Source organism: Nakaseomyces glabratus, chromosome M (assembly GCF_010111755.1).
Source record: "Nakaseomyces glabratus chromosome M, complete sequence".
Taxonomy (NCBI): Eukaryota; Fungi; Ascomycota; class Saccharomycetes; order Saccharomycetales; family Saccharomycetaceae; genus Nakaseomyces; species Nakaseomyces glabratus.
Genome location: NC_088963.1, coordinates 99,780 through 125,358, shown reverse-complemented (window position 1 = coordinate 125,358; position 25,579 = coordinate 99,780). Strand labels below are relative to the sequence as shown.

Genomic DNA, 25,579 nt, shown 5'->3' with positions numbered 1-25,579 from the left:
TTTGGTACTAGAATGAGTTTGCCGATAGCGCAGCTTTACGAAAAGGCTGGTCAATTTGTGCCCCTGATTGAGAAAGTCTACAATGGAAGCAACGTAGGTATATCGGAGTCGAAGTTGTTGGGAGATGTTTTGCACTTCATTGCAGAATTGAAGGACCAGCATATTTTTTGTGATCCACAGTTTGAACCTATCGCGGTATTCTGCCTTACTATATTCTCCTTCAATGACCAGTCCACTATTGATTGGTTGAAATCGCGGTTCAACTCGATTCTGGCGTCTTGTAACAAGTGTGTCTTGGCATTTGCAAGAGGTAAGAGCCGAATGTTGAGACATTTTGCAATCCAAAGAAACGTACCACATGAACATGTCGCTAAATTTAATAACCTCATCTGCAGCTGGCGCTTAGATACCATTAGAGTACCCATTGAAAAACTGAGCAATCTGCCGATAGGTTCACAGGTAGAGAACGACTTCTCCTGTGCTTTTTATGAATGTATGACTGATCCAAACTTGATGAGAATGGATCGGGCCTTTCGTGCTCTGTTTGACAAATCTTTCTCCGTGTTGTTATCCAGTCAAGATTCTCTATTGAATGGTAAAACACCAAATGACGGAGATATCCTGCTTGCAGGTACTATATTCTGCTGGTGTGAAGGAAATAAGGATGAAAATGATTGGGCTAGGAAAGTACTGCGAAACCTAATTCAAAGCAAAACAACGTTTAATATGAAGACCATAGGTGATGACGTACTGGATGAAATTCAAACACATTTTCTTTTCTTACAAAATCCAGGTAACTGGAATGAGGTTATAGTTTCGCAATTCTGGACACGATTTATTCCAATCTTCACCATGTTAGATCGAGAAATTATTGAGGAATACTTCGGCATACCAAAAAATCAAGAATCACTGAAAAGATCATTTAAGTACCCAATTGAATCTTTGGTAAAACTGTGGTGTAATCATATGACGAAGTTGTATTCTGATAAGCCTGTAGATTTCTTGCTTCGAGCTTTGCATATGTTTCTGGACAAACTTGGCCAGGATTTTTGGCAACTTATTGAGCCATATACATTTCACAGTATTTTAGATTCTTTATTTGAACAACCAGTCTTCTTGGCTAGACTTATGAGATTACAGAAAGAGCCTATTATAGAAAATCGTGAAGAACTAATATTTTCATTTTCAGGTTCATTGACAGATTTACTAGCTTGGACTTTACCATTTTACAACGCGCTTTCTCCATCAAAACGGATACAGATGGTCAAGAAGGTGTCGATTTCTTTTTTGAAAATAGTTGCACATCAACCAAATTTAGAATCTATATCCAAAGCCTGTTTGGTTACTTCTTCTTGTACGCTACTGTCTTCGGTTCTTTTCATCACAGATGATGAACGAGCAAAACTTTATTCTGTGAACGATTTTGAAAATGTTTTATTAACCAAAGTGGATTCTCGTCTCTTACTAGATAATTCATTGATCCAAAATGTTTTACTAAAATCGATTACGGAACCAGCGAGTTTTTATCCAGGTTTAGGTAATTCTGCTACATCGGTTGCTGCATCTACTATGGGGGTTCTTACAACATGTATTGACTTCGATTTGTTAACTTTATGTCAAAGAACTTATAAATTGTATTTTGGGACGGCGGTAAACGAATTTCCTCTTCCATTATCATTACTGGAAAATATGGTCGGTAGTATTCAATTGGGATCGTTTCATAATGGACCTTTACTAACCAAATTGCTGCTTACTTCACTAAAAAATGTTTATGGTATTGTGATTATTACTAAGTCGAATTTAAATACTACACAACATAATAAGACAGTTGAAAATGTCTGGAACTTGGTAATAAATTTGGTTGAAAATTTTAATGATTTACTTCCTAATCAACTAATGGAAATATTAGGCGACAAGGATGCTATGGTTGGTTTTTGGTCTTGTATTTTTAGTTCGAATGAAAAACTGTACCAAGCCGCTACAAATATACTGTACAACACATTCGATGTTGATGGTAGATTGGAAGGTGTGCAGGCGTTGTTTAAACAAAATGTTTCTTCACATCTGAACTCCATCAATTTTATTCTCTCGAAATTGATCAAATGTGAATACTTTGAACTATGTCCAAGAACAGTTAAAGTGTTAATGGATATTATTAGTGCATTCATTGATCCTACTAACGGTGTACTAAGTAATCCAGAAATTTCTAATTCATCAGAAACTAAGGATGAAATGTTTAGTTTTTGGAATTTGGTTTGGTCATTTTTGGATTCTATTTACAGATGTACATTAAAGTGGGCGACAAAGTATAACTACTCTTTATTAGAGAATTTTACAAAAGATACTCTTGATCTAAGTAACGCCTTGGTTGGATCATTTAGAGAATTCAAAGATGTTTTGGGTGAAAATGTAAACCTCTTTCATGTTGTGCTAAAGGCTTTTAAAAATATGCTTTATTGGTTAAGGCTAAGTGATGAAATTTTATTAGAATCATGTGTTAAATTGATTACTAGTACATCAGATCTTGCTCAAGAGCGAAAGATGAAGTTTGATGACGAACTTGTTGAACTAATGGCGAAATATGGATCCAAATACAGGAAATTTTCCAATAAACTTTCATTGCAGCAGTCTAATGAAATTATCAGTAGAGCTCAGACATTAAATCCTACTTTAACCAGTAAAATTATGGATGAAGCATCTGCATATAATAAAATGAAGGAACAGGCCAAACAAACGATTGTTATTAGTGATTCTGAAGAGACGGGTACTGGAAAATCACCTGCAGAGCTAAAGTCTGAATACTTGCAAAGAAAAGCTCTTGGTCTGGCTGCACATACAAAATCTAAGGTAACGCAATCTAAGATCACATCCTTTGGTACAGTTCAAGCTGGTGCAGCATTAAGCTTGAAGACCAAACCACAACCTAAACCATTGTCTAAAATGGAGATGGCTAGAAGGCAGTTGTTACAAAATAGGGTTATACATCCTCCAAGTCAACCAGCATTTCATACTAAAGCGCCTTCAAAATCTCAAACTGCGGAAGATGATACTAGTAGTGATGAAAGTGACATTGATATGGAAACTGCAAGAGAATTATTTGCTGTTGCCAAAAGTAAGTCTAAGGGTATTGAAACATTAGATATTTCTGGTAAGCCGATAAAAATAAATAGCGCTGCTGAAAGAGCAAAAATGGAAGAAGAGTATATGAGAAAGAGATTAAACGTTGATTTGAATCCTTTATATGAGCAGTTACTACAATGGGATTATACAAAAATAAGTGAATATCCTGATGACAAAGGTGCTGATGCCTATCGTGACATAAAAGACGAGTTTAAATCTGCTAATGATTATAAGAATGTCATGAAGCCTTTATTGCTTCTGGAATCATGGCAAGGTATGTGCTCTGCAAGGGACAGAGATGAAAACACACCATTTTCAATTGTTATTGGTAATAGAACTAGTATTTCAGACTTCTATGAGATATATGCATCAATCAGTAAAAAAATGTTACAGGACAGTAACATAACGGAATCCGATCTTATAGTCTTAGCATATTTCCCAAATATTGCACCAGGACAAAAGGTAAGATATGAAGAATTTAAAAAGGCGCAGTTTACTTGTTTGGCTAAGGTAAAAACCCTGAAGAAGACAAAAGGTGGTAATGTAGATATGTCTCTGAGAGTGCATAGAAACCATAGCTTTGCCAAATATTTGACTCATAGGGCAGAAATCAATGCAGTCAAAGTAATGCAAATGACAACAATTGAGAGAGAATATTCCACTCTGGAGGCTTTACAGTATTATGATTTGGTTAATCAAATTCTGTCTGCAAAACTTTCTCCGCCATCTAATACATTTGAGCAACAGATTATGAAGGTTCAGCAAGAATATTTCCTGAATGAGTCTCAAGCTAGAGCAATTGTGAATACTGTTATTAGTAGTGGTTTCTCTTTAATTCAAGGTCCACCTGGTACTGGTAAGACTAAGACAATTTTAGGTATAGTTGGTTATTTCTTATCTCTAAGAAATGCTACACCAACAGGAACCATCCAAGCACCTACCGATAAAAAATCTACCACCTTAGATCAGATGCTAAAGAAACCAAAGATATTGATTTGTGCTCCCAGTAATGCAGCAGTCGATGAGATCTGTTTACGTTTAAAGAGTGGTATCAAAACAAAAGGACAGACTGTTAGGCCGGCTATAATTAGATTAGGTCGTACAGATGTGGTAAACGCGGAATTAAAGGATGTCACATTAGAAGAAATCGTTGACAAGAAACTTGGGGATAAGAGTTATGAATTTACCAATAATCCTGATATTGAGAAAAAATTCCAATCACTTCTCTCCGAAAGAAGACAATTAAGAGATAAATTAAATGCAGAGAATGGATCTCCAGATAGTTCAATGTCAACAAATGATATAGCAAATCTCCAAATGAAGATAAGGGAACTAACTAAAAGTATCAATGAATTGGGACGTGAAAAGGATGAAATGAGAGAGAAAAATGCCATTAATTACAGAAATCGTGATCTGGATAGACGGAATGCTCAAGCCCAGGTACTTGCCTCATGTGATATTATCTGCTCGACATTATCTGGTTCAGCACATGATGTCCTAGCTACATTGGGAATGAAATTTGAGACTGTCGTTATTGATGAAGCATGTCAATGTACAGAATTATCAGCAATTATTCCACTTCGATATGGCAGTAAAAGATGTATTATGGTTGGTGATCCAAATCAATTACCTCCAACTGTTTTATCTGGAGCAGCTAGTAACTTCAAGTACAATCAATCCTTGTTTGTAAGAATGGAAAAAAATTCAAAGCCATTTCTTTTGGATGTTCAATATCGTATGCATCCCGCTATTAGTAAATTTCCTTCTGCTGAATTTTATGATGGCCGCCTGATGGATGGTCCTGATATGGAATCATTAAATAAAAGAATATGGCATGAGCAAGAGCCATTTAAACCATACAAATTTTTTGACATAACCAGCGGTCAGCAAGTTCAAAATGTTAAAACCATGTCATATACTAATAAAGAAGAAATTGAAGTTGCAATAGAGATGGTCGATAAACTATTTAGGCTTTATGATAACAAGATTGACTTTTCTAACAAGATTGGAGTTATATCCCCGTATAAGGAGCAAATTCAACGAATGAGGAGAGAATTTATGAGATATTTTGGAGGTTCCATCACGAAATTTGTCGATTTCAACACGATTGATGGTTTCCAAGGTCAGGAAAAGGAAATTATTATTATATCTTGTGTCCGTGCTGATGACTCGCAAAGTGGTGTTGGGTTTTTAAAGGATTTCAGAAGAATGAATGTTGCATTAACCAGAGCTAGAACCAGTATATGGATCTTGGGTCATCAGAAGTCTTTGAGAAAGAGTAAACTGTGGTCTCACTTGATAGATGACGCTGAAGGAAGAGGTTGTTTGCAGCAAGCCTATTCTGGCTTTTTGAATAGTTCAAATAGCAGGGCCCAGGATACACTGAACAAATATAAAGAATCCAAATCAAAGGAAAAGAAAAAGCATCCAATTCCAGCGGCTGCCGATAAAAAGGATGCTGATATTTCTAATAGAAATATTTCTGAAGCTACCGACATCTCTGATGGGGAGGATGATTATGATCCTGTTACCGCCTTTAAACCGATTGAAAAGATAGCAATAAAAAGAAGGGCTGATAATCAAGACAAAAGTCCATTTATTGAGAAGAAAAGAATTAAAAAGCCAAAAATACAGGCAAATGATGAAAACCCATCTGGAACAAAAAAAAAATCCTCGATATTTGGATCAAAGGAGAATAACCAAGTGCCTTCAAAGCCGGCAGTTCCATATATTAAAGATAAAGCTTCGAAGAAAGATAAGAAAGAAGATAAAAAGAAATCAAAAAAATCGAGACATATCAGTTTTTCAGACTCTATAGAAACAATACCATGATTTGGTTCCTTTCGTCAGAGCTATGTCATTCGCATATATGAGGAGTGTTATATTCATAAAAATTATGTAAACCTGCATATTTCATTATTTTTGCATTACATTTAAAGCATATACATCAACATCATAACACGTTATTTAATCTACATTTGATAAATAATTAATTTTCCAAAACCACAGATTAATGAGCCAGCATCTTGAATTTGGAGGTGCAGAAATGTGGATGAGAAGTTTTTGACATTAAAGGATGCTCCTGGCCTGCACTCAACAAGTTCCTTGCATCAATGAATAATGACATTGTTAATCTTTCTTTATATTTGTGTTGTTCAGCTTATAACTTACATTCTCGCTGCTAAATCCAGTTTTGGGTGGTGATTTGCTGATTAGTTTGAATGAGGGATTATGAATGCTTTCTCTATCAGAGATATCATTTTTGATTTGAGGCATTTGATTCATTTCATCAAGGGCCACATTCAAACTGTTAACTTCATTTCTAACCAGGGAATATACAACATCCTCTAAATCGGATTCGTCTAATAATTTGTTAAGCTTGGTTAAGAATTTTTTTATTTGTGCTTTAATTTGGTCAGGACTAATTTCTGAGCCTACAGTATGTGCTGAAGATAATTGATCCCTAACTGTAACCTCCAATTCTGATATTAGCGCAAGACATTGGCTCCAAAGGATACTTTTTTCTGCCCATTCAGATTTCCTTGATTTATATTCTTGTAGCATTTGATCTAGTCCATTTAACTTCATATCAATGAAATTCAATAGGTTTGAATACTCTTCGATCCTTTCCTGGATTAGTGTGCGAATATCAGGCTTTTTTATTGATAATTTCACAATGCTATCTAATATGGACGACTGTTGTTCATTCCTGCCACTATAGCCAATTGATTGCATAATAGCATAACGGGATTCATCGATTTGCTTTAGTTCATCACTAATTAAATCCTCGTGTGATTTAAGATTACTATTTATCAGCTTTAATTCATCTCTGATGAAGTTATTATCCTTTCTAAATTCTTTCAGCAGTGTTTCTAATTTCTTTATCTCTATCTCATTGACTGTCAGAGCGCTATGTAATATCGACTGCTGCTTTTCGTAACGTTTCAGATTGAAATTGAAATCGGAGTTTTCTACATCCTCTTTAGATATTTTCGAATTATCGGCCAGTTTGTTGGTGTTGAGCGAGGTTTTCTCCACATCGACCAAGTCTAGGTATTTCTGAAGTTCATGGCGGTAAGATGAAGCTATTGTAATAGATTGCTGCTGCTGCGTGGTGAATCCTGGCCTTGATGACTCCAAATTTGAAGAATCGTTACGAAGAGTCTCCAACGTCTCTTGTTCGTTGAGAAGTGTAAGTTCTTTCATGTTGATCTTCTTCAACTTGGATTTGCTTGCCATTAACGATGAGATTTCTGTTCGTAACGGCCCATCATGAGATATGAGTAAATCATTCAGATTGCTTAAACTATTGAGAGTCGCTGAGATTTCAGCCCTTATGTTTTCTAACTGATCAGAGTAATCCGACTCAGTGAGTGCTCTCTCATGAGGTATGATCAGGGATTCCAGTAACTGGGTTTTTTCTGCAACCTCAACTAAAATGTCGTTTAGCATGGTAGCTGGTTTAGCTGGTGGGGGGATGTATAGCCGTTATTCTATTGCCTTAGGTACAAGCAAGCAAAGCCTGATGCGTTCATTTTGTTTTGCATTTGTTATGGCAACTACCCTTACATTATTTGGAATCCATCCTTTTTTGAGTCTTCCGATGAGCTTGTTCCCAAAGTGGAAAAAACTGAAAAATTTCATGAAATTGAAAAACTTAATTGAAAATTCGATGAGCTTGAGATATAATGGCTGTATTATAGAGTGTTAAGAGACTAAACAAGTAGCTAAACTGTGACATAATATCAAACCTAGAAAGTATAGTTTAGAACATAAGTTTAAAACATAAGTCTGAAAGGGAACACAATACAAATAAAATTACAATGGAATTTGACGAGACAGTTTATGTGGAGGCTCCTCAGGGTCAAGGAAACTTGATGTTCAGTGATGAAAAACAGCAGGCAAGGTTTGAGCTAGGGTGTTCTATGATGGTATACAAGTGGGATGCTCTGGATATAGCTGTTGACAACCAATGGGGTGGTCCAGAATCAGCTGAGAAAAGAGATTGGATAACCGGTATTATCGTGGACTTATTCAAGAATGAAAAGATTGTCGATGCAGCTCTGTTAGAAGAAACGTTATTGTACGCCATGGTTGACGAATTTGATACTAATGTTGAGGATGACTCTGCCTTACCGATTGCAACTGGTATAATTCAAGTGTATAAAGACTGTGCTGCTCAAAACTACCAGATTGTTGAACAACTTTACCTGGAATGGCAAAGCAAGGAAAAGAATAAGCCACAACGAGTTATAAAGGTCACTGGTGATGATGAATCATCCTCAGATGAAGACGATGAAGATGAAGAATACATGAACGGTGCTACTGGCGAGGACACACATATGCATTACGAAGAAATTGATGTGGATATGGAGAACGATAAGTCGAGATCAGAGCCAATAGTAGATGATGATGGTTTCGAGCTGGTTCAAAAGAAAGGTAAAAGAAGAAACTGATACCCCCATCAAATTATCATTTAACGGTGATATCTGCATTCATTCCTATAATAATAATTTAGTATGTTATATATCAATAGTATGATGAAATTCTGTACATGACTATATTAGAATTGATTTGTTATAGGAGACACTCATTAGATAATGACAATTAGGTCTCTGTTCAATCAACTCATGTTGTTCGTTTTATTTATGTGCATTTCAGTGTAAAAATTGGATTAGTCGATTATGAGCTTCGCCAGGAAGTTATATGTGCGACTGTGAATTTGTTACTTAGGCAGGTGCAAGTATCAAACATTCCCTGTATATCAATAGAGAGATGTTTTCAACCTATGATTTCAGAACATTGGATTTCGTGCGGCAAATGGAACGGATGCTAATGGAGTAGATCCCGGAATATTATTGGATTCCCAATTACTCATCGCCGCAGAATTGTTGAATTTTAACTTCTTAAAGAATGTTGAAGTCATGTCCAAAAGAGAAAACTCTTCCTTTTCCTCTCTCTCGACTATGAACATCCTTACTTTCGTATCAACCCATATATTAGACTTTAGTAAGGACATATCCAAAGCGCTCACAAAAATTTGCTGATTAACACCATTTCTAGTACTTGTCTGAGAAACAGTTGTTTCCTCTTCCTCTTTTATTACATCACAATCATCGCTGTTACCATTCTTATTAAAACCTGTCCAAGAAAATTTGAATAATGAAAAGGAACTGTTTTGTGGAGCACTTGCCTTTTTAGTTGGGGCCGATGCGTTTTTACTCTCGATGAAACGGCTTGTGTGGTCTACAGAACTTCTATTAGAGCTTGCAGATTGTGGCTGTTGGAAAAAATACCCCATTAAAGAGCTGCTGTTACTATTGGTGCGCGATAAGTTCGAACTATTGGAGTTCCATCTCTCCAAAACTGGTGAGCCAGGGTCTGCAAAGATATTGCTGCCATTATTACTAATAGTTGGGATAATGTCATTGGTTTCCTCAACCTCCTCCAGTTCATTTATTAATGATTTATTATAGGGACTAGAATGAGTGTTGAATATGTCAGACCAGCACAACGTGTAAAACCATATGGTCGAAAACTTGGATTCATCATCTATGGAAAGTTTTTGGTGCTGAATAGAACTACCAGTTCTCATGTAAATAGGGATGTTATCCTTTATCATAGATAAAAAGTGATCCTTTGACTCCTCCATTTTTTTTAGAAGTACATAGTACTCGGAGTTATTTATTGTTGCAATCTCAGGAAAATCATACAGTAGCACCTTGACTATCTTAACTAGTAATACCATGCTATCATTCCCTTGCCAGGATCTGACAAAATCTTTCTTCATGGAAGACTTAACTTTGGATTTCATTGAAATTCCTACTGGCCATTTAGGTCTCATTTTGAAATAATCAGACTCGTTTGCAAGTGAGATTATTGGGTCATTAATAAAATCAACGTACTCAAGAACTTGCAATGTTTTATCATTACTGCTATTAATATTATTATTATTATTAGAGCCTGCATGCTCCCTAGTTGTAAGATTATTATTTCGAAGATCGTCACTGGAATATTCTCTTGCAATTGGCTTGGTTAACACGAGATATGCAGAACTGTTCATGTCCATAGAATCATTGTCAGAGTCATTATTATCATTATTTTTTCCATTGTTACTTTTTATTAGATTTGGTGAAGACGATCTGTGAAAACCTTCATCGTTATTAAATGCTTTCCTAAAGTTGATGTTATTGTAAGATAGATCATGCAATCGGTAAAAATCACGTAACCTTATGTTTTTATCAGTAGTTGAGATTTGTGTATTAGTAGGTGAAAAATTTTTGGCAATTGAGTTCATAACTTCTGAGAGTTGCAGTATTACACTCTTATGGCGTGCGAAAGCAAATATTAAGTTCATAGCTTCATCTGTATTTGAGACAACATAAAGAGAAACAGCTCTCAAAAGAATAGCCAGAAGATCAAGCTTAAAACCGGGTGATAGGACATAAGCTGGTATTGATGTCACCATGGATGCTATTCTTGGAGTGGAATAGGTGGTCAAATAATTTCTACTTGACATTTTAGATATCAGGTGAAGCACAGCTAATGAAGCATTATAACTTAGACGTTCACAGCTCTTTAACCCATTGCCACTGCTGTTGATAGATTTTTTTCTGGACAGTAAAGTGAGTTCTTCGTCATCTGCACCTGATGTATCAGATGCTAACCATTTTGGATCAATAGGTATTAGGTTGTAAAGAGTTTCATAAATAATAGGATTCGGTTGGATATTGTTTTTCACTTCGTAGTCAGCAATGTTACAAAGTTGAATCACAGTAAAGTCCCTATACGTCAAATTGTTAATATTTCCAGATGTTAATTTAAACGCATTAGGTATTTTATTCGTGTAATAGTTGGAATTAAAGGGATCCAGCATTTTTAAAAGTACCAACGGTTTTGAAGTTAGATAGAGAGCAAGCATGTTAATCACCGGTATCACAGTTAGGGAATATTCCGGGTTATCGTTGTAATATTTTAAGTAATAAACAGCAAACACAACAAATTTACTTGCAAACTTGTCAGCAAACTGATTTTTTACAAGTTTGTTTATCTTGATGACATTAATCAAAAATACTAAACTTTGACAGAGAATAGGCGGTAATGGAGGTAGTGATGAATAGGAACTAGTGTTGTTTTCTCTCATATTCGCTAACTTTGGACTACCAGTTACAGTATTAGGATTAGAATCGTATCTAGAGGTAGCAGAGGAATTAGATGTCGATCTTTTTATATTAGATGATGATGAAGTTCTGCTATGATTAGATAAATTTTGATGTTTTTTTCTTGATGATGCTGTAGGAAATGTGAATAAGTTTGAATCTTCATCAATGGCTGCATCGATTGGTAATTTGAAAATTCTTATTACTGAGGTCAAAATTAGTTTTAAGTCAAATTCCCTCTGTAGAGTAGCTAAGTAAGAAACAGCAGTATTAACCATTCTCTTCTTGGTGACTTTAGTGTTCGATTCCTCAGGACATATCATAACATTGAGGAATTGTAATGATGAAATCACTAATTTGGATCTTAACTCAGGTAACCATTGGCTGTTGATATTGTTGGAAGAGCCTGGATTGGTATCAAAGCTATTTCTGTTGCTATACTTCGGGTTTTCCCTGCTATTTTCTTTCGGTATGATTTTATAAGGATTTGTGCCTTCTTGCTTATAATATGCAGAGTGTCTGCAAAACAAATTTATTATTGAAGCTGTTAAGCAAATAACCGAATGTTCTCTTGCTTCATATTTCATATAATCTAGGTATTTGTTTTTGATCTTATCTTTGGCTTTAAAACCGTCAGAATTTACTGGAAGGTAAATATCAATTGATACCAATGCCAAAAGTAATTCTATAATTTGCAGCCTGTTTGCATCCAAGTGGACAAATTGTGTATAATAAGATGTATCATAAGTATTTATCCCATTTTCCCACAAAATCATTGTGAGGTCGCCAGTCTTTTGTGAAGTATCAGAAGAAGAAGAGACTGTGAAATCCTCAATGAAAAGAAGATTTAGGCAAGAATCTAGTAGTGCAGCACCAAGTGGACGTTCCATATGAGGGGATGCCAAATCTGCAGTTGGCATATCTAAAGAAGTCTTTAAGGCGGAGGTCATTGATACAGGAATTAGGTCAGTATCTGGGATATGTTCTCCGAACAGGGCATCAGGGGATGTGTCCCATAATATATCCTTCTCACCATTAACAATATTTTCTAAGTATACGGGCACTAGCTTCGTTAATATTTTAATACATGTGAGGAGTTGTTTGAATAGTTTATTGAAAGAGGATTTATTCTGAGTATTCCCAAATATTGATGGTATTAGTATTATTTTTAGGATAACAAACCTTATCAGGTTTAAATAATTCTCCTTGTTATTCTTGTATATTGTTCGCAGTTCATCTTTCGAAATCAAGTCATTAAAATTGTCAATTTTTTGGAAGTCAAACTTCAAGAAATTCTTGTAATAGTCTGTGAATAGATTATCCTCAATGGAGGTACTGTGATTGTCAGAAGTATGCTTTAAACTCTTGTCGGGTGTTATGTTGCCTCTGTTGTTATATAGATCTATAATCTCTCTCAAAGAGTATTCTGGATTGAAAAGACAAATGACGCCATTTTGAGAGTTGTCAATAGACGTGATTTCAGGTCTGGCTAGTTTCAACAGATGCTCCTTATACAGGGAATTAAGTTTAGAGTCCGTATTCCCCATCGGTTAATGGAGAGTGTTTCTGATGATGATGGTTTATCCTCTATAAAGAAAGAACGAAAATTTAAATTGGATTATTAATGTGAGAAGTTTGGCTCTTGATTGAGATAAAATAACAGGTACGTCAATTCCCTATCAGTTTCTAATATATCTGTCTCGTAATGTAAATATGTGTCTTCTCCTATAAGTAGGAATAACTTTTATCTATGAGTTCAGAGTTGTAATTCGAAAGGCCATACCCTATTTTTTTTTTCAATTCTTCCCTAACTTAAGAAGTAAAAAAGATGATATCAGCTCTCAATATTCAACTACCGATATAACAGCCTTTTGCTAAAAGATAGTGTCTGGATAGGTTCTTTTTTGTTAAAGATCCCAAGAAGTCTTGTTTTCTATGTTTCGGGGCTTGTATAATGGAATGAGTTCAGCTTTAATTAGCCGATAGTAATTGTGAGTTGATAGCTTCTTTTATCTTCTATTTCCACCAATGTTGACGAAGTGGATACTAATATTTCTTTCCTTTGTGATTAGATGTTACTGCTACTATATCAAGAGGATTCAAGAAAAAAAGAGTGGGAAACTAGACCTGGATATCAAAGAGAAGACTTGGAAGTCACCATATGATGATTAAGTATTCTGTGGGCCCTCTTTTCCCTCTCGCCTGCTTTTTTTTCTTTCCAACGAGAGGATATAGGTTTTTCCTCCTCTACCTTGCTTTGTCTCTTTTTGGCTCTTTTTGGCAGGTTTATCTATTTTTTTCTCCAGATAAAACAATCTTTGCATGGTCAATTTTTGTAGAGTGTGGAAATTAGGCAGCAAAAATATTAAAATAGAGAGAGAAAGGCAGGGGGCTGTGAGAATGCATAAAATGGGAAGATGAAGAGATAAAGAGTTACAAAGGTAAGGTAGGGGCAAAAATAAAGATATTTTCTTGGTATTTACACCTTTGGGAACCGAAGAAGGACCAGTATAATATTTATCTTGTTGTAGAAAACTTACAATCCAATTTAGGAAGCGCAATCGACAAATAAAGTGCATTTCCAAAAATTCTAAACGTTCTTGGCTTCTAAGACAAGGCCATTGATTTCATTACGTTATCAAAGATAGCAATAAAAAGATAAAATGTATTTGGAGTATATTTTCCAGTTGATGAATCCGGCTTAGTTTCAGGTGTGGTGAATATATGTTGATTTAAAGCCCTATTGTTATTAACTAGTTTTTAAAGGTCGTTAATGTTTCAACACTCTTGGAGATTGTTGGAGTGAGACAAAGATAATTAAGGATTTTAATTATTCTTTGTTATGTGTATATAGGACTTCTCGTATTTTTCGACAATGTAGGAGTAGAAACCCTTTTGAGATATTGCAATCATCAACTGCTTACTTCGAAGCGAAAGAAAAAGGATAATATCTTTAAGACGATATACAGGCAGGGTCGTATTATACATACTTTCAATGTCGATAGTCAACCATATAAATCAATCATATTAGTGGTGAGTATACCAAAAGAAAAAAGTAAACAGGTGCTAACCGACAGAATAGAGAGGCGAACTTTCGAAGGTAAAGGTGGGGATAAATCATGTCGCTTATATACATTTTTCTGTTTTTCATTTTAGCAAAAGCCGTAATTTGGCGCTTTTCTAACTGCGCTAATTCTCTCGTTTTTAACTTCAAGTCTGAGTTTTGTGCGACATCTTCTGAACAAAACATGAAAATAAAAAAAAAATTTGCCGCGCTTGCATATATAACAACGATTAGAAATTGGGGTAATGGAAACAATTATATATTGTTTAGAACCACACGCACAACAAAAGCACATGGAAATAAGGAGTGACCCGGTCTTACCGCTGTTGCAATTAGCCGCCTACCAATGCATTTAAAATCCCTGCACTTTCTCAGATAATTAGGCAAAGCCGTTTCCCGGCCCTCCCATAACTACCCCTCCTCCTTTTTTTAGCAACATATAATGACAGAAAGCGGATATTGCGCGGAGATTACAAGAAATACAGTTGGGCGCTAGACCGGTAAATAGATATTCGTTGAAGTTAAAATGAAGTACAAAAAATACATGGATTACATAATAAAAAAGAAAGAACTAATAATAGAAGTATTACATGGAGAGAAAAATGAAAAAGGTTAGGATAGTAGAAAAAGGCTGCAGGGGTGGTGAGGAAATCGGTCATGCAGATGGCAAGTGTTTCAAAACGGAAAATCCTGCAGTTAGCGCCGCTCCAATAGCGGGCCAGTGGAGTCCTGCCGAAGATCAATGTGCGAAAGATCAGTGTAGATCAAAGTACAAGTGTTTCCTATTTGAGTCATCTTTGGTATCTTTTGAAATTGTGCTTTGCGTTATATTGCGTTTGTTTTGTAGTGTTACATTTTCCACATGCAGTGTTGCCCTTGTATCGGCTACGTAGGAGTTTCGGAGTCATTTGCGAAGTTGATTCAGAAAACTCTCCTCTTACCATTGGACAGCATCTCTTCCTGCATACAGTCGAGGTTGGAGGACTCTGTTCTCTGGTTCACAAGCATAGGAGCTGGCCCGTTCATGGCTGGTCTGTGCATTTGTTGTGGTTGTTGCTGTTGCTCGTATAGTACCTGCGTTCTGAACTGAGGGACGATTGTGGATGCAACGTCTCTGATAGGCACTTGGTCGTCCATGCCGCTGACGTTCTTACCGCTGTATGCGTAGCCCCTGTCGATACGCTGTCTGATACGCATACCCACAGTGCTCAATCTGTTCTGGGCTTCGCTTAGCTCCGAGCCAATGCTAGTCTGGTGTCTCTTGTTATCCATTTTGTTGATGTTGTTGTAGTTAAGTTGTATGTCTTGTAGTGGGTAGTACGTCAAAGCAAATTCTAAAATACTACACTAGCACAATACAGTCCCAGCTCGTAGACCATCCTCGCCGTCTTCACAGTTTCTTATATATTAGTGACATCCAGTGATCATGGTAGCAATCTCCGTAAAAAATTTTCTGCTGTGACTTGTGACTTGTGGCTTGTGCTTGTGCTTGTGCTTGTGACCACTCTCCATCCCTTCCCTTCCTACACCCCTCCATGCCCCTCTCCGTCTCTTTCAAGCCACACACAGACACCCGTACTCTGATCTTTCTCGGCTGCTAATGAACGAGTTACAGAGAAACCCACGTACAATTGCCGAGACATGGGGGCATGTATCATAATCTACGTACAACATATTGTATTCTTTCATACATAAATTTCGTATAGATGTATAACGTACATAGCTATATTCATATCACTCAACAGAACCAATCTCTGCGGAGATAACGTTCACTGTTTCCCTCCCGAGTTCCCCCGGTGTGTCTCTGTGTGTGTGTGTGTGTGTGTGTGTGTGTGTGGATGCAGCTACAATTCCTTGTAAGATTGGCAGCGTGAAGAAACCTCTGCAGGGGAGTCGCCCAACCCTGTTTTTTGGCAGATGCTGATAAGCCGTTTTGGGACTGATAGCAAGCGATAAGATCAGCAACTTCCAGATCAGGTAAGGCGCACTAGCTGATAAGTGGAACGCACTGACAAGACGAATCATTCGTCATAGCGGAGAACTGGACTGTGCTACAATGCAGCGTTAATTAAAGCTGGCAATGGCAAATCAACTTGGAAAAACCGCCCCAATTGTCATGTATATACCAATATATATGTGATCTATATTGGATATACATCGATGTCCCGGTAGTTTTTGCACTGCGTATGCAATAATCCCCCCCATCTCCCCCCCCTCATCTCTGGTCATCCCACCCCTTCCCCCATTGTCTTTCACTCATCGCATCTTGAAGAAAAATATATTTTTTTCAGAAAGGATTTCCTTTAAAATTAGACCCTTTGAAGGTTAAAGTTAAAGGAAGTAATAAGCGTTAGTGATTTGCTAAAGGAAAGAAGAGAAGTGGGGCAGAGAAGATGCCACAAAGAGGAGAGAAAAAAAAATTATTTGTGAAAGTTGGGGATTTATCTTTTAACTAGGAGAAAAACTTTTCTCTTTATCTTGTCAACGATTCTTAAAATACAAAAAATAAAAAGTATATAAACTCGGTCCAAGTGGTACTTAAAACTTCCCAAAATTAGTCCTTGAACTTTTTCACCGTACACTACTGCAAGACTACAACGATAGCGACGAACCACATAATGAACTTTAACATTAGCTCCAAGGAAACTGTTGAACTAGAACAGAAATACTCTGCGCACAACTACCACCCTCTGCCTGTGGTGTTCCACAAGGCGTCTGGTGCTCACGTTTGGGACCCTGAGGGGAAGGAGTACTTGGATTTTCTGAGTGCTTACTCTGCTGTGAACCAAGGTCATTGTCACCCAAAGATCGTCAAGGCACTAGTCGACCAAGCATCGACTCTAACTCTGTCATCTAGAGCGTTCTCCAACGATGTGTTTGCCGTTTTCGCAAAGTACGTAACTGAATATTTCGGCTATGAGATGGTGTTGCCAATGAACACTGGTGCTGAAGCTGTAGAAACCGCTTTGAAATTGGCAAGAAGGTGGGGTTACGAAGTCAAGAAGATTCCAGACAACGAGGCCATTGTTCTTGGTGCGCAAGGTAACTTCCATGGTAGAACATTTGGTGCAATCTCTTTGTCTACTGATGAGGAAGACTCCAGAAAGCACTTTGGTCCATTTTTGACAAACACAACTGCCAAGAACCCATCAAAGGGACAGGCAATTAGATATGGCCATATCGAGGACTTGGAACAGGCTTTTGAGTCTCATGGTGACAAGATTGCCGCAGTGATCCTTGAACCTATTCAAGGTGAAGCTGGTATTGTTGTGCCACCAAAGGGCTACCTATTGGATGTCCAAAACTTGTGTAAAAAATACAACTCTCTTTTCATCTGTGATGAAATTCAAACTGGTATCGGTAGAACTGGTAAGTTGCTATGTTTTGAGCATACTGAAGGTGTAAAACCTGATGTAGTTCTGTTGGGTAAAGCCATTTCTGGTGGTGTTTTGCCAGTGTCTTGTGTGCTGTCATCTCGTGAAATCATGTCCTGCTTTACACCGGGCTCCCATGGTTCCACTTTTGGTGGTAACCCAATGGCCTCAAGAGTTGCAATTGCCGCTCTTGATGTCATCAAGGAAGAGAAATTGGTTGAGAGAGCTCAAAAACTCGGAGATCTACTACAAGATGAACTACGTAAACTTCAAGCACAGTCAGACGGTATGATTTCCGAAGTAAGAGGTGTAGGTTTACTAACTGCCATTGTCATTGACTCACAAAAGGCCCAAGGCCGTACAGCATGGGACCTATGTCTATTAATGAAAGACAAAGGTGTCCTAGCCAAGCCAACGCACGACCACATAATTAGATTGGCTCCACCATTGGTCATCTCAGAGGAGGACTTGTTGAAGGGTGTTCAAGCTATGAAAGAAGCATTGGTAGAACTACCAAGTGCTCCAATTAGCGGTCATTAGCGAGGGGCTGGCTGATCTTATTATTTATATATAGGGCAAAATTCTGAAAATATTACTTTCTATTACACTTGTATTTTATTTTTTTATTAGTTTTTATTTGTTCCAATCTATATATACACATTCCGAATGGGTTTAGTCTATTGGATAATCATTAGGTGGTGACTGGCGATGACTTGTACGTAAGAGTATTTGTTATAATGCATATTGTTTTTATTATGGTTAGTTTCTCATATTTTAACGTTTCTGTTTATTCTTCTTCGGAAACTGCTGTTATTAGAGTTACAGAATCACCTCTTACAAATATCATCTCAGAGGCCCGCTCTTGACTCTTCAATTCACCGTCCACTAGCTCATATATGGTCTCTACTGCATCGCTCAGCACAATATTGCAATGCGAGTCAAACGCCTGCAGCACACCCTCCATAGCACGGGCACCACGCAGCTTCACATACACTCTCTCATCTAAATTGAGCTTCAAAAGATCCAACGGTGTGCTCAAAGACATCTCTTATCTGTATTTCAAAACCACAACAAATAATGCAAAAAAAACACTGAAATCCGACTCAATTTCTATGCGGAAAAAACGACTCGATTCACGTTACTCGCTTATATTACAAATGTATACCCAGTATAACACGATGAAGGCTCACTTCCCTTTATTGTAGCAGTAGTTCAACTTAAATTACAATTCCAACTGTTATAATCCTACTTTCCGAGAAGGCTTTTTGCCAAAATTTTTGGTCCTTCTGAGCTTGGGCCTTCGTCCAGAGCCATAAGCTCAGTACTTGGAAAAAAAAGCTCAATCTCCCTTCCAAGAAAACAGAATCACAAGCATAAGAGCAACTATAAGACAAATTGTAAAGCAGGTTGAAAGGCCATATTGGTAGTCATTTGCATAGTAAGCACTGAAAAGAAGAGCTATACTGGAAGATGTTGAGACGGCAGTTCCATTCTGGGTGCGTGCAGCTGGCGCGGACGAGGTACACGAAGCCCAAGCCGAAGAATACTGAGACGAGGGCAAAAGAGCAGATCAGGTTGCCCACTCAGCAAACACACCACTCTAATGAGTTACGCATTCAACCACCTATCCCTCCGTCTACGAAGAATATTGTGGTACCAGATGACCATCCGCTGTGGCAGTTCTTTTCAGATAAGAAGTTTATGAGACGTCCGGAGGACCTAGACACAACTTCGCGTGCCTGGAGTATTCCCGAGTTAAGAAGGAAGTCATTTGAGGATTTACATTCACTTTGGTATACCTGTTTGAAAGAAAGGAATATTTTGGCTAGGGAAAATCACTTGCTGAAGAACGCTGCCAAGAACAATAGAAATGACTATGAAGACATAAGTGAAAAGATTAGAACTACAATGTGGAGAATCAGACACGTTCTGAGTGAAAGGGATTGGGCTTTCAAAAGAGCGAGAGAGACTTTTGCTCAAAACAAGGAATTACAGGATAATTTAGTGGATGATTTCAAGAAAGAGTTTCTTGAACTTGACTCAAGTGAAGATGAACAAGCATTTGAAATGCTGACAAGATTCCAGGAGGCTCTATTTGGAATTCATGAGGTCATTGAAGATAATGTAGTGGATAGAAAGTTTGTCGACGGTTTGAAACTTGTTGCAACGTTGAAACTTCAGAGATTCCAATCTCGTAACGACTCAATCAATGCCATTTTGGAAGAAAGTGATGGTCAGATCAATGACGTTGGAGAGGCTTTCGTGGTATTTACAGCGGATAACAACTTGAAGGCTGTTGAAGAGGCATGTGATGCAATCAAAGAATTAAGGCAAGGAGAAAATGGAGTCTCGAGATTTGACGAATTACCAACAGTAAGAGGATATTTGAAGAGGTTGGTCAGTGCTACAACTGTCTGAGAAGTTTTAAAGTAAATAGCGTGAATAAACTAGAGCATGGCACTGTACTTAAGTTGTGCTTATGGATTTTATCTAGTTATATATAAATTCTTTAACATGTAAATAATAAGGTAGCTCGCAAATTAAACAAAATACGTCATCATATGAAGGATGTCTATTATGAGGCTTAAAGTTCGATTACAACTGGGAAAGGCCAACGGACTTCGATAGTATTATTTAATATCTATTTTCTACTTATCTGTTTCTGCCCAAAAATGCTGCCATGGTATGCGAAACCTCATTCAAACTGTTTTGTATAAATTGTAATGAATTTGAATCATTCGATATTGAGGTATCAGTTGAGAGATCCCTTATACTTAGTTCGACCTCTAGAGCACTCCATTGTGTTGCTATAATTTCTATTTGATCAATCGGAGAATATTGGAGGAGTTCGCTCAAAATTTCCATTTGAAGAATGAGTATTTCAGTTGGTGCTTCATTATCAGGCCACTCAGGATCAATAAATTTTCCAACCTGGAATATAGTCAGCCATTGTTTTCCAATACCTTCATCATTTCCAGCATCTTTGCAGATAGCAAACCACTCTTTACATAGTTGATAAGCAAACATGAAATCTCTGTTAACCAAGGCATGATCGATATGCAAAGCCAACAACTTCGACTTAGCAACTTCAGTGGTCTTCTTGTCAAAACAACTATTAAGGTTTGACAAAATATCCTGTGTTTTATCTGTCATCTTGTAAAGTTTTGGGTTTAATTCTAAAAGATTGGATATTATAGCCATTGGTTCATCTTTATAATTCAATAAATAGTTTGGTTTGAAACCATGTGGATGTAAGTTGATCGAATGTTGAGACAGGTCCCTTGAATTCTTAAGTAGGTATTCTAATTGATGGCGTTTTGCAGATCCATTAAAATTAGAGGGGATCATGGACAGTATCGTTTCTGCAATCTTAAATGCCTCATCATGGATGTTTTCAGATCTATAAAAGAACTTCCAGAAATTTTTGATTAGCAACTCGTTATTTTCGGGCGTTGGATCTTCATCTAACAGCTTCTTCACTTCCGATAAATTGTTCTTTTCTATGAGCGACTCTATTATTATTTCAAGTTTTTGTCTAAGTGACAACTTGTTGAATAAGAAGTCCTTTTCTAATTCAGATATATTATCTATTCTAAAAGACCTAGAATATATTGTGAATAAGTCATATTGTTGAGCCTCTGTACCTTCTTGAATATCAAATAGTGTTTTGAAGCTGTTGAAATGTTCCAGATCATCGATATCTCTGATAAGATCAAGCAGTTTAAGGTGTAAACTAGAATCTTCGGTTCCAATTTTGGTCAATAAAACTCTCAACTCGGAATCAGTGAATTTATTTGGGTGACTTTTGAAATAGTTTTGACCATTTTCATAAAGAATGCCAAGTACCTTTGCTCCCACCTCTACAGAGCCAGATATTTCATAGATTTTTGAGAGAATTGTTATTTCATTGTTGTTTTCCAGTTTGTATGTTTGTGGATTGACGTAATGACTCGTGTAATAATCAAGATCGGTTTCTTTATAGTACCTTAACATTGGTAGGAAAATATTTGAAAAAAACCCTAAATCAGATGTAGAACTTGGCATACAACCCAAAAGGAACGTTATGCGTTTCGCTGAGTCCATTTTTATGAGCTCCTCAATATGAATTCTATTATTAGCTGGGATATTGTTCAATGGTAATAATACACCGTTCACCCATTCATTGAACTCTGATGTTAGCTCTAATTGTGACCATAGTGGTTGATAATAGAGGATCAGATTCTTGTCATAGTTATTACAATGAATAATTCTGTTCTTTATCCATGAAGAATGGGAAGGTGGAATGTTGAAGTCAATTTGTGAGTCCCTTGTAACATATTTAATCAATTGATCGTACCTTTCTAGCACTACATCAGGGTTTGTTTCCACTAGTGGAATCAACGAGGAGTCTTGTTCCAAGCATTGTACTAGAATATCATTTAAACTGTTTGCTGCGTGGTCCTCGTCACCATTAAAAGTATCGACATCAAATAAAAACTTAAGATCTAAAGGATCTTGCAACTCCGGCCATAGAGCTTGAACAAACTGGAATATGAGTGCTTTCTGATTCTTGAAATAAGGAATAATGCGTTTCAGCTGCTTGATATCTGCTTTAGAGCAGTATACAGAGGCGAGAATCGCCAACTTCTTTTCTATCATTCTTCTTCCCTACTCAATTCACACTGAGGGTTAGAATGAGTTTTATGAGCTACTCTCTCTATTTTATGACCAAAAAAGCTAGTAGTGGCTATTACTCTATTAAATAGCTCTATGGGAATATAGTAAAGGCGTCAAACCTGATAGAATACAGTGCTCGAAGGATCAGATGCTATTGCTGTATTTCGTATTATTCTGTTGAAATTACGACATTAGCGAAATTGCTACGGATCGACACATTTCCTAAGGCACATTTACTAAGAAACTCTCGCAGCGATTGTACTGATGTCCTTGAAAAATTTGGAAAATTATCCAGATGAATGCAGAATACACACCCTTGAAGTTTGGTCACATGATCTCTACTCACAGTACACAGATACAAGGAATTACACATTGATTACACTAATACCTGCCGCTACGCTTATTGATTAGTAGATGGTAGTAACCTTAGTGAGATATATCTTGGTGTAACGTATGGCAAAATCAATAATGCGGTTAATACACTGTAAGCAGACTATCTTTTATATTTAAAGAGGTATAGGGTATGCGTATATATATGTTCGGTAGCTGTTTGAAGGATCAAGCCCTGGAGGAAACGATTTATTCAAACAACTTATGTATCAGAAAATAATAATATGAACTGGTATTGGTATTGATAATAAAATGCAGAATAAAATAATGATAAAAACTAAAACAAAAAAATTGGGATTTCATAAAAAATCATACAAAAATTTAACAAGCAGACACTAAAAAAATTAGCAGTTATTAACTTTTCTTTCCTCTGTAGACATTCTGTATGAAGTTACTAGAAATAGTGAGAAATGGAGTTGAAGTTCAGTGCACCAGCTGTAGAGTTAGAGCGATCCTTTTGATAGAACTAATTTCCCTTTATAGTATCTCCCTAAGGTATTCTATAGTCCACATTCAATCTTGCATTTTGTATATCATAATACCAAATCAGCACATAACCTGAAAATAATCCTGAGTGTATGAATTCACGTTGAATCAAGGTTTTGGCGATATAATCCAATCAATCCAAAAAAGTTTCAAAAAAAAAAATAAGAAGTTTGAGAGGAGGGAGCATGTGAGAGAGTTGATTGTATAATGAAAAAGTATGATATAATATTAATATTTTTTATTGTGCTTATTTCGTGTTTGTGATTATTAGATAATTTACACAGTTTCCAAGACTTCGTCCTTGAAACCAGAGACCTTCTTACCCTTTTCTTCGGCGGAACCTTCACCGTGCAAGGCCATCAAAGAACCCAAGTCGAACTTTGGTTGCTTCAATAGCTTGACCTTTCTGATGTGGACGTTTTGCAATGGGAAGATGTCCTTGGTAGCGTTTTCAATTTCCTTGTTGATAACTTCTGGGATCAACTTGGAAGTGAATTGAGCCAAAGTAGAGTTAGAGACTTCTCTGGTCAAGATGTCAGAGATAACCTTTCTGATAGCTCTGATGTGGGAGGATTGAGCGTAAGCGGTTCTCTTGACTTGGTTGGATTGCTTTCTGGTGAAGGCAATGGCAAAGACTCTGATGATGTATTCATCGGAGGTCTTAACGGTGACATTGGCTTCAATCAAAGTTTGCCACTTTCTGACCATGGATCTCAACTTGTCAGCAGTGAAGTCCATACCGTGGAAGTTGGTCAACAAGTTCTTACCTTGGACGTCGTCAACTCTCAACTTAACCTTTCTGAAAGAGTGGTCTTCGGAACCTTGCAAATCAGCAAGACAAACTTCAACAACTCTACCCTTCAAGGCATCGGAAGCAGACTTCAAACCAGTGGACTTGTTAACCAAAGTCTTACCGACGTTTCTGTTCTCGAAAGTGGATGGGGCCTTAATATCGTACCATTCCTTTCTGGTGAATGGGTCAACGACCTTCTTCTTTAGACCTTTCTTACCCTTGGATAGTCTCTTATTCTTACCGACAGCCATGGTTGGTTACAGTACTTTCAGTTCTAATAGAGTTGTCTGGTATTCTTCGACTATATTATACAAACCGCCACTAAATAATATATATGTTTTAAAACTCTGAACCAAGAAAAGATATAAAGATAATACCCATTTGAACAAAGTTACACAAGTTCACACTCAATTCCTGCCTAACGCAAGTAAATTTGGCAATCCTCTGCACTGCACCAGCGTATGAGTTCCCAAGCCTTCGCTCTGTGTCGCAAAAGGTTTTTCCACTGTCTTTCGCAGTTGCGATGCACAATTTTCCAGAATCTTACGGCTTGTGGCAGTGTTGGCCCGCGACGATCCTCTGGCAACCCTGGATCGTTACCTTCCTGGGATGGCCATTGCAGCCAGTGGCTACCACAGGATCATAGATGGGGCCCCCTGCCCTCCGAGCCCAAGACCATGCCTAGGTTTGAGCCTAACCTCAGCCTAACCTCAGCCTGGCCACAGCCTAAGCTAAGTCCAGGATCCAAGGTTAGGCTCCAGTAGCGTACAATCTCCTCCAGGGGACCCCCGCTCTAGCCTGGCTCCCTGTATTGGAAGGTTAGAGTTGCCAATGCTGCCTAGGGGCTCTAGTTGCTGCCTAGCCTACAGAGCCAGGGTGCTACAGGCAGGCGAAAGTGATTCGGCAAGGTAGCCTGGTGGCAGCTCACGCCAGGCAGCTCGCCAGAATCCCATTCAAAGTGGTCTTCTCTGAATGATGCTGTGTGGGTGCACTTCCCGTTCCTGTCATTAGCCCAATGCCCAATGCCTAGTGACAAACTAGCGAGCTGCACGGAGGTAGAGTACGCTCGCCGCGGTGTGGGAACTGACACCCAGTCACCGCGGAAGGGACAGGTCCCACTCCCACAGGTATAACAAAGAGGAATGCAATTCTGGAAAACAACCAGCTGGAAAAATTTTAAAGTAGGAAGCTGGTGTTTGGGTGTACCAGTCACAAAAAAGTCATTTTTTGTTTCCACTTCTAACTTGAACATCTGTGACGTTGCATCACATGATTGTTTTTTAGAGGAAAATTTGCTTTCAGAACAACTGCAGAGTGGAAATCCCTACATACGTATTAGAGCCGCATGGTTAACAGTGTATCTATTCGTGTAAACATACTTTTACATATTGTCTCCCATCCCCCCACACACTACCATTGACCTTCCCAACTTTCCACCCTGAACTTACTTACCCGATCAGGTAAAGACGGCTCCATCACTAAAGTGCACATATACTTGTGGTGTCAAGACAAACATCCTGCTTCCAGATACACCACG

General features: G+C 37.6%; 11 protein-coding genes across 11 annotated transcripts; 5 read left to right on the top strand and 6 right to left on the bottom strand.

The window, feature by feature from the left end:
• Positions 1 to 12: 12 nt before the first annotated feature.
• SEN1 (DNA/RNA helicase SEN1) lies at positions 13 to 5,952 on the top strand (the record flags this gene model as incomplete). The annotated part of the gene is made up of 1 exon (XM_449389.1): positions 13 to 5,952. The coding sequence occupies one exon, from the start codon at positions 13 to 15 to the stop codon at positions 5,950 to 5,952; it is 5,940 nt and encodes a 1,979-aa protein (XP_449389.1).
• Positions 5,953 to 6,249: 297 nt separating this feature from the next.
• Positions 6,250 to 7,572, bottom strand: ATG23 (Atg23p; the record flags this gene model as incomplete). Its single annotated transcript, XM_449388.1, has 1 exon — positions 6,250 to 7,572. One exon carries the CDS (start codon positions 7,570 to 7,572, stop codon positions 6,250 to 6,252), a length of 1,323 nt encoding a protein of 440 aa, XP_449388.1.
• Positions 7,573 to 7,943: 371 nt separating this feature from the next.
• On the top strand, positions 7,944 to 8,576 carry TSR2 (Tsr2p; the record flags this gene model as incomplete). Its single annotated transcript, XM_449387.1, has 1 exon — positions 7,944 to 8,576. One exon carries the CDS (start codon positions 7,944 to 7,946, stop codon positions 8,574 to 8,576), a length of 633 nt encoding a protein of 210 aa, XP_449387.1.
• A 338-nt stretch (positions 8,577 to 8,914) lies between these two features.
• ECM30 (Ecm30p) lies at positions 8,915 to 12,826 on the bottom strand (the record flags this gene model as incomplete). The annotated part of the gene is made up of 1 exon (XM_449386.1): positions 8,915 to 12,826. One exon carries the CDS (start codon positions 12,824 to 12,826, stop codon positions 8,915 to 8,917), a length of 3,912 nt encoding a protein of 1,303 aa, XP_449386.1.
• Positions 12,827 to 15,264: 2,438 nt separating this feature from the next.
• Positions 15,265 to 15,615, bottom strand: DIF1 (Dif1p; the record flags this gene model as incomplete). Its single annotated transcript, XM_449385.1, has 1 exon — positions 15,265 to 15,615. The coding sequence occupies one exon, from the start codon at positions 15,613 to 15,615 to the stop codon at positions 15,265 to 15,267; it is 351 nt and encodes a 116-aa protein (XP_449385.1).
• A 1,346-nt stretch (positions 15,616 to 16,961) lies between these two features.
• Positions 16,962 to 18,257, top strand: CAR2 (ornithine-oxo-acid transaminase; the record flags this gene model as incomplete). The annotated part of the gene is made up of 1 exon (XM_449384.1): positions 16,962 to 18,257. One exon carries the CDS (start codon positions 16,962 to 16,964, stop codon positions 18,255 to 18,257), a length of 1,296 nt encoding a protein of 431 aa, XP_449384.1.
• Positions 18,258 to 18,504: 247 nt separating this feature from the next.
• On the bottom strand, positions 18,505 to 18,762 carry LSM3 (U4/U6-U5 snRNP complex subunit LSM3; the record flags this gene model as incomplete). The annotated part of the gene is made up of 1 exon (XM_002999553.1): positions 18,505 to 18,762. One exon carries the CDS (start codon positions 18,760 to 18,762, stop codon positions 18,505 to 18,507), a length of 258 nt encoding a protein of 85 aa, XP_002999599.1.
• Positions 18,763 to 19,187: 425 nt separating this feature from the next.
• On the top strand, positions 19,188 to 20,135 carry MRPL4 (mitochondrial 54S ribosomal protein uL29m; the record flags this gene model as incomplete). The annotated part of the gene is made up of 1 exon (XM_449383.1): positions 19,188 to 20,135. One exon carries the CDS (start codon positions 19,188 to 19,190, stop codon positions 20,133 to 20,135), a length of 948 nt encoding a protein of 315 aa, XP_449383.1.
• A 234-nt stretch (positions 20,136 to 20,369) lies between these two features.
• SEC39 (Sec39p) lies at positions 20,370 to 22,355 on the bottom strand (the record flags this gene model as incomplete). Its single annotated transcript, XM_449382.1, has 1 exon — positions 20,370 to 22,355. One exon carries the CDS (start codon positions 22,353 to 22,355, stop codon positions 20,370 to 20,372), a length of 1,986 nt encoding a protein of 661 aa, XP_449382.1.
• A 1,170-nt stretch (positions 22,356 to 23,525) lies between these two features.
• On the bottom strand, positions 23,526 to 24,293 carry RPS1A (40S ribosomal protein eS1; the record flags this gene model as incomplete). Its single annotated transcript, XM_449381.1, has 1 exon — positions 23,526 to 24,293. The coding sequence occupies one exon, from the start codon at positions 24,291 to 24,293 to the stop codon at positions 23,526 to 23,528; it is 768 nt and encodes a 255-aa protein (XP_449381.1).
• Positions 24,294 to 24,503: 210 nt separating this feature from the next.
• On the top strand, positions 24,504 to 24,806 carry GVI51_M00693 (uncharacterized protein; the record flags this gene model as incomplete). The annotated part of the gene is made up of 1 exon (XM_449380.1): positions 24,504 to 24,806. The coding sequence occupies one exon, from the start codon at positions 24,504 to 24,506 to the stop codon at positions 24,804 to 24,806; it is 303 nt and encodes a 100-aa protein (XP_449380.1).
• Between the last annotated feature and the right edge of the window lie 773 nt (positions 24,807 to 25,579).